The 8869-nt window shown below is 33.2% G+C and overlaps 1 protein-coding gene across 1 annotated transcript; it reads right to left on the bottom strand.

Moving 5' to 3' along the window:
- Positions 1 to 6508: 6508 nt before the first annotated feature.
- Positions 6509 to 8606, bottom strand: LOC128159566 (uncharacterized). Its single transcript, XM_052822694.1, has one exon. The coding sequence runs from the start codon at positions 8528 to 8530 to the stop codon at positions 6560 to 6562; it is 1971 nt and encodes a 656-aa protein (XP_052678654.1). The 5' UTR covers positions 8531 to 8606; the 3' UTR covers positions 6509 to 6559.
- Positions 8607 to 8869: the final 263 nt, after the last annotated feature.

Below are 8869 nucleotides of genomic sequence, written 5' to 3'. Positions count from 1 at the left end.
TAGCTAATCCAGACCGGAGAGTGTTACTTTCGTTATAGATTCCTAGACTAATTCAAATGTACCGATGCTTATATCTGTCATTAATAGTTTTGCAACGTTTTATATAGCAATGGATGGACATATATATTAATTGCTAGCATTGGAATTCTAACCTTAAACTTACTATATAGTACCTCAAAAATGGACTATAATATAGCATTGTGAAGGTAAGGTTTGCGGCTTGCATTTTTTAATTAAAAGTTGTACCAAAGTTACATACTATTTTGTTCTCTACACTAAAGCCTTTTTTTCATGAAATTCAAAAGATTTTGCCCATCCCGTTTTATAACCACATAAAGTCAAAGTTCATGATTTCCAATTTTCACGTTAATGAAATGTAAACAATTTTGTGAAAATATATACATTTTAAATGTGACTATAATGGGGATTATTCGTACTTTAAATGTTCGAAAACAATGTCACTATTTATATCATAATTCATATTCATTAATTTCTAATTATATATATAATGAACTATCTAAAAATAGAATAAAATAGAACAAAAGTCTTAATTTTGGACTGCTATTAGGTAAACGATTTTGAATCTTTCCAAGTCCACCGATTTCAGGAAAAACGTATCCTAGGATATGTGTAAGCTGATGTTTCTAAAACACTATTCAAAACCATATGACGCGAATTCGTTTTTGGTTTTGTAGAAATTGATAAAATGCTTGTGTCCTGTTATTCATTTATTGAAACTACAAAACCCCGCGAAATAAAACAAAACTGAAATCAATTATGACGTCATATAAATTTTGACGTCATAGTTGAAATTAAGGTTAGTTGGTGTTTCGTCAATGAAAATGTGTGAGTTATCCCCCTGTAATCACAAACCGTACTTTAATCAAAAATATCTATCAAATATCATCGAATATATGACAATCAGATAGTTTCCCATTTCGGCCATTTTACTTCAGCATCTAAATTCTAACTGTGATCGTTGTACTGTTTAATGATAAACTTATGACAGGATACCACGACTCGTTGTTCCACCTCTCTGTACCATACATCCAATACAAACAAATAATAAATTTTATTAATGGTGTTTCGCGAAAACAATCCCCAACAAATCATTTTTGTTGATTATTGACTTTTATTTCAAGATTTCCGTTTTATTTGAATCTAACCTAAATGTGTACCCCTCAAAGCATGTAAGTGAAATAATTGCGCGTACGAATTGATTAAAAGTTCTGCTATCGTTATGCTTGCGAACATGTTTTGCTGTCCTTGACATTGGTAAACAAATATTTTATTTACATTGAAAACGTATTCCAAATAAATGATAATGAGGACACCAGAATTGCATCAGCCATTATTTTTTAATATTTGAAGTTTAAATTAAATTGCATTCCCCTCTGACCCCCCCCCCCCTCCCCCCAAAATAAAAATAATAATAACCGACTATATGCAATAATCTGTATGAACAATTTTAAGTAGGATTTTGAGTTTATGGTACATACCATGATCAGAAATGAACGTTTGAATGAGTCATTAAAAATCAAATAGACCTATATTTGTATAAATAAAAGGTACATATGCCTTCACATGTACAAGGAACTAAGATCATATATGATTTACTGCTGAAACAGTAGCACAGAAATAGTATTGTTGAAATGTCATTACAATGTATATCAAATGAAGTAATATTGAAACGACATTAGGCTTAACTATATTACAATGAACAATGAATTAAATCAGTCCTTCGGTATTAGTTTCCAGTAAGGCTGTGAGAAATGAAAGAAAACCCCCAAAGAGGACAGGTATGTGTTAAAGAAATTATAAACATGCTGACATAAATTCAAGCACAATTTAGGGAAAAAAATGATTGTTTTATACTTTCCCGCCTTTTCTTAAGTGTGTGACAATACAAGTTTTTGAAACCATGTCATAGAACCACATCATTATGTTTCACCAAGAGAAACGATTTTAGAAAAGCCAAAGCCAAAAATTGTTCAAAAGATGCCAACCTCTTTTACATAAAATACAGAATAAATTTATAAACAAGACCAAAACTAGGTAAAAGATAAGAAATTGTTTTATTCAATTATGAACATCAATATCACACTTAAAAACCTTTAAATCAGCGAATCTTGAAGGAGTTAAAGAGAATTTTCAATTTCAAACATACAATTTACAACATTAATTTTTTTCTATTGAAAGTGGTATTTATACCAACAAATAAAATCATTCTGTATTTGTCCAACGCTACTTAAAAAATATACATTCAACAAAGTATAGCATCGTTTCAAATTTAACACACACAAAATAAAAAAAAATGACGCATTTCTGCTGATCTATAACAAGAATTCCTTTGTCAAAATTTCAAAAACACACATTATTGTATCACCCTGAACATTTCCGGGATGAAAACAAATTCTGCTCTCAAGTGTCATCAACATGTGACCTTCTAGATGAAAGATACTATTTTTCGGGGTTGTCAATAAATTATACTCCCTGATCCATCGGCTTGACGTGCCATCATATCTTACGTATTTAAGCTCTTTATAGTTTAAAAAACGATGATGTTGTCTTCAGAATCGAAAGATAGACAATTTAATTTGCTCATGGAAGAAGAATACTCCAACAATTTCTGCACCAGTGTCCATTACTATGCCATTACATTTTGTGGTATATGCTACCTTTTTACCACAAAATGACGAACAAATTCAAGGTCTATCTCCAAATTTGACATATGGTTAGTCAGAATTAATGGAAAAATCACTCCAACGAAACGGTGCTGAGATTCATCGGCCGTAAAAACCCCGTCTGTGGTCTTTGCAATTCCCCCAATAGTTTTTTCAACTTGAATTTTTTCAGTTTCAACACACTGTGTACACAGGGTTTTTATTAATTTCGTACTGGACAACAAAGTTTTAAAATGCTATGTATATTCTCTTCATACTATATGCATAACAAATGTCATATGGTGTACCGTCACATCTGAGTGCGTATACCAATTCTGCAGTTTTAGTTGAAGTATCATATATATCCAACGATTTGTTAGTTTCGATGGAAAAGATAACTCGGTTGGTATCAATAAATAATCCAAAACAGGCAATACTTTTAGTTTGACAATGAGACACCTTTTGAAAGGTTGCTGACATTAAGCTCACGTTCGCCAGACATAACTTTGGACTCGGTAAGCCTTCTCCTAACAAAGATTTACCACAAAGAGAAATCCTATTTAAACATTCCTAGACCCTTTTGCTTTAGTGACATTTTTAAATTTCATAGTTTTGGTTAAAGTTTTTGGCTGATTTGGTTCAAAACTTTACGAATCGGGCAATTGCCATATTTTTAAAGTTTTCAAACGGTCGAAGTGGTCAAGAATTTGGGTATGCAGTTGAGATTGTACAACGAATATTTGTCGGTCAGACCCGTTTTCCAGGACCGAGGAAAGCATTGATTTGGCTTCAGTCACAGTCGTATTAAAGCGTTTAAGTTCATCAGACACAACCTCAATGTTGTTGGTGTTTATGTTCAACATCAAAACGATTTAGCCACTGTTCATGAGCACGGTCTAGAAAGATCTTGACGTCTTCAATGTCCTTAGCAGATGCAGAGCAAATGTCTTCCTTTTGGATACACATTGCATTGTACTGTTTCTTATTTTCATCATGTAGCTTAGAAATGCGATCAAGAAGGCTAGATAACGAAATAAGTTTGTCTTTCAATTCGTCTTTACTAATGTTTTTCACAATTTCATCGACCGTATCAAAATTTCCACCCCGTTTATGATGCAGTGCAAAACGCGCACTACTGCACAATCTTGACCAAAAAAAATCAGGAGTTTTTCCTTTATGAATGCTACAGTTTTCATCCATATCAATGTCTTCCTTCAAATTCTTTTCATCATTCAAGTCGACGATCTTGTGATTTTGAAAAATTGGAACCCGCTTATGAAAACGTTTACAATTGTCGATGATAGGTTCTGTACACGATGTACACAAATGTTTGGCCAAGACTGTTAACTCTTCCCGTTTGCAAAACATGCAATGTTTCATAGAATCCTTTTTGGAATTATACGACATCCTCCATGCCCTTTATTCAGCGGAAATCATTTCGCCCAAGCTTTACTAAAAATACCCTTCTGTGGTCCGTTTGTCTACACACTAGGCATTCAAAAACATTGACATCATCTTTTTCGTCAGGGGTTATCAAAACCTGATATGTACGTCTGAATATATACCTCACAAAATTTGTGTAAACATGGCAAGTAACGAGGAATGTTTAACCTCTCGAGACATATCGGACAGCGAAATGGTTCCTTTTTAGGCTTCACACTAGATTACTCGGCCATTTGCAAAAGCAGTTGAACACGTCTTTCGTTTCAGATTCCATGACTTCTAAAATGTACCAATGCACGTGTTTGTCATTAATAGAAAATATCAGTGGCACTAATTAGGACTGTTATCGATTGTTTCTTCAAAGAAACTTATTTGTAAAATTCTTTAAAATTTCAATCCTAAATATGATTATACTGTGTCTGTGCATATTCATAAATACATGTAGTATTAGCTAGTTTTTTTGTGTGTTTGTGTGTGTTTGTGGGGGGGGGGGGTGTCTTGTTCTGGGTTTTGACAATAACAACGGTTTCATAAACAGTACTTGTTCTTCAAATGATGGCGATTTTGGAGGGGTAAAAAGATATGATCTATCAAATATCATTATCATTCAGATATTCCTTCAAGCCAGTTGAAATTTCTTTTTTTTTTCATGTCAGGTATGTTTATCATTTACCTTTGAGGTGGGTCCAATTTCGCCCTTAGCGCCCTTAGCCCTCCCTTTATTTTGCTAAACTGTCGGATACTTTCAGGTGTTGTGGACTAAAGACGAATCCGACCAATTCAAAATCTCGATTGTCAAGGAAATCTTTTGTTTTTTGTTGGCGTAACTTATTTTCCCTTTTTCATTACTTTTTATTAATATTATTTCATTTTTTCCCGTTTAGAGGAACACAGAAGTTTAATCAAAGACAAATATTTCATATAAAAATTTGACGTACAAATGTTTGTTGACCACTTATCCGAAGATGTAATTTTCTGTTCTATATTTTCAATTAGAATCAATATTTAACATATTGTACAATATATCGTATAGCCGGTATTTTAACGGTGATATAATTGTAGCCATTTCTAATGTAAAATCATTAGACTTCATGGTGGCTCAATTCTCGTAGTATTCGAGAGCAGCCCTCCCCAACAAAATAACATCCTCGACAAAAAAATTAGTATCAGTTGAAGTTTGTTGGTAGTTTCCATGGAAACTGGTAAGTAAAAAGAGACTTTAACATGTGATTTTTGAATTGTTGAAGAAAGTTTTTAATTTGGGGGATTTTCAGTAAAATTGATTTCTGTATGTGCCTAAAACTTTTAAGTGCTTACAAAAAATGGCTCTTAAATATTCCAAATTTCAGTTAATTTGAACTATTAAAGAAAAATGTGAATTGGCTCAATATTTTTTTAATTAGTTATTTATTAGTAAAAACGGAAAAACTCCGGGTTTTTGGGCTGGTTTTCTTGATATTGCATTGAAAATGACAGTTTCAAACATGACTTTTCACAGTGCATAATTATCTTAGAATAAGATCCCGGTATATAAAACCAAGCTTTTGTTATGACGCATCATTGAAACATTGCATATTTCATATTTCAGAAAAATGTAGGCTCCTTTCATTCACTATCTTGACCTTAAATACAGAATAAGGAACTAATAATCATGTCAAACACAGGGACAATAATATACAAAAAGATTGAAATCTTTTTTTCTAATTATTAACAGTAAAATCACCCTGAGATAAAATTAAAACATTCCAGTGATCGGATCTAAAAGGAGATCAACTAACCTCTTCGTGCCTATTGGCACAAAAGGCCCGTAAGAACCCACCTACCTCTCAAAATTTAGTTTGATTAATTTCCATTGTAAATACCTATAGGCAATCTATTTCCTTCCTCTGACCCCCCCCCCCCCCCTTCCAAGTAAAGAGTCATTGATCCACGCTAGACTTTAAAATTTAGTTATTTTTCTTCATAATTTGGTAACAAATGGCATATGATTTTATCTTTTCTTCAAACAGTCACTGATTATGGTGGTTATATAATTTATGTTTGAAATGTTTAAGATGTCTTTGATATAATCATTTATTTACCAGACTGAGTTCACTCCATTTATTCATAATACGATTATTTGCATCAATCATCAACCCCAGAAACATTCATTTATTTAAAATACTTCTTTTTCTGTCATTCAAATTGTTTGTAATATATTGGGGACGATTCAGCCATTTTCTACTTCGTTTTTCTTTGCCGCAATGCATTAATGGTCTTTGCAAAGACACACAAACTCTCTCAGATACCTTTTGCACTAGAAATGATTTCGATTGATACAAACAATGATTTGCCATTTCATTATTTTAATAGAAAATCATAATGTAATTATAATATATATAATATAACATGTGTATGTGTATTTATTATGTGAACAGTAAAGTCATTAATGTAAGTCCAGACAATTTTCACAATTATCTGATCTCAAATATGCAAGGATTTTGGCCAAGATAAAAGCATATCAGTTTATGACCTGCTGGGTGGAACACAATGTGATAAGGACTTTTCATATCTATATTTCGACTTGGTTTACCAACATTTTTTATTTGCTCCATTCGCTCAGAGAAGAAACAAACAAAAATATTATCATCAGAGTCGGAGTATAATCCTCTCGGAGATCTTGAGGAACAAACGAATTCCGACAATTTATTTCCCCTAGTATCGGTGACAATGACACTGTTTCCTTTGATGTATGCTACCTTTTTACCACAAAATGTCGAACAAATGAAAGGGTTGTTTCCTGTCATAACATAAGGTAGATTAGATTTGATAGAAAAATCACTACAACGAAAGGAGACTGATGAATTATTGGCCGTAAAGAATCCATCTGATGTCCTTGTGATTCCCTTTACATTTCGTTCAACTGGATTTTTTTCGAGCTTAGTTAACTCTGTGCCTCGACGTTTTATTTCATACAGTATAATAAACTGCCCAAATGCTACATATATTTTGTTCATGCCATATGCATAACACATGTCATACGGAATATCATCACATTTGTGTGTACATACCATTTTTTTTCCATTAGTTACAGAAGTATCATACACATCCAATGATTTCTTAGTTTCGCTGGAAATAATAGCTCTTTCGTCATCAATAAATATTCCAAAATATACAATGTCTTCTGTTTCAAATTCTGAAATCTTTTGAAAGCTTGATTTCATTAAGTCCTTACTTGCTAGCCATTGTTGAGGTCTCGGTAAACCTATTTCAAACAACAGAGATTTATCGATTAAAGAAATTCGTTGTGTGGCATCACAGTGGTTTTTTACAACTATGACGTCCTCAAATTTCATCGCCTCGGTAATATTATCAAGATGTTTTGTTTCAGAACTGTAAGACACGGCTAAGTCCCAAATTTTCAAGGCTTTCAAATGATGGAAGTGGTCCTTAATTTGAGAGTGCAATTTCCAGTGCACAAGGAAAATCTGTCGGTCAGAACCACTTTTTAGGACAGAGGAAAGCATCGCTTTTGCTTCAATCACTGTTGTATCAAATCGTTTCAGCTCATCCGAAACGACTTCCATATTGTCCATGTGTTGAGCATGTTCTAACTCGAAACGTTTACGCCACTGCTCATGTGCTTGGTCTATAAGCATCTTGGTTTCTTCAATTTTCTTTGCAAATGAAGAACAAATGTCGTCTTTTGAAGCACATAGAGCATTAGTTTGTTTGTTATTTTTTTCCTGTAGCTCCATAATGCAATCATGTAGGCATACTTGCGATTTTAGTTTTTCTGTCATATCGCTTTTATCAAGGTTCATCACAATTTCATCAATTGAATCAAAATTTGTACACCACCTATGATGGTTTGCAAAACACACACAACAGCACAGTTTGTTGTGGTCTCGACAAAAAATATCAACTATTTTTCCTTTGTGAATGGCACAATTTTCATCTATATCAATGGCTTCATTCCATTTCACAATATTTTTCATCTCGACAATTTTATGACTCTGTAGAATTAGTATTCGTGAATGAATATCTTTACATTCATCACAAATCGGTTCTGCACATGATTTACACCAGTGATTTGCCAGGACTGTTTCATTCTTTCGTTTGCAAACCAAACAATTGATTACCGAATTAGTCTCTGAATTCGCTGTCATGGTCAAAACCCACTTATTAAGTGGGAGACTTTTCGCCCAATCTTCACTAGAAATATCCTTTTCTGGTTCCTTAATCTGTTGTCTACACACTGGACAGTTGATGACATTGAATTCATCTTTTTCCTCTTGGGTTGCCGTACTTGATATGTACGTCTGAATGCATGCCTCACAAAATGTGTGTAAACATGCCAAATATCGAGGAATATTTAACCTCTCGAGACATATTGGACAATGAAACGATTCCTGGTCCGTCTGCGTGCTTGTTAACTCAGCCATTTGTAGAAACCGTCGAAAATAATCACTTTCGAAATAAATTCCTGGACATGATTGTTTCCGGTTTTACGAAAACGAGAACCTACCACTCCCCATATTCGTCATAGTTTTAAAAAGTTATGCAATTGGAATTCACAGCGTTTATCAATAGCAAAAAGAGAAAATAATTACATAAAAATGTATGCAATGTTAATTACCTTGAAAATTACTTAATCATTGTCATTTCTTTAAATAGGCCTACGTTTTCAAAGATAATGGTAAAAGAGGTATAGCGTCTTTCCCCATAATTTCGCCTACACCCGTGTCGGAAAGTACTAAAAATAGTTACAGGTTGCAATATAA

This window comes from Crassostrea angulata, chromosome 8 (genome assembly GCF_025612915.1).
Source record: "Crassostrea angulata isolate pt1a10 chromosome 8, ASM2561291v2, whole genome shotgun sequence".
NCBI classification, from domain to species: Eukaryota; Metazoa; Mollusca; class Bivalvia; order Ostreida; family Ostreidae; genus Magallana; species Magallana angulata.
This window is presented reverse-complemented; position numbering and strand designations above follow the sequence as displayed.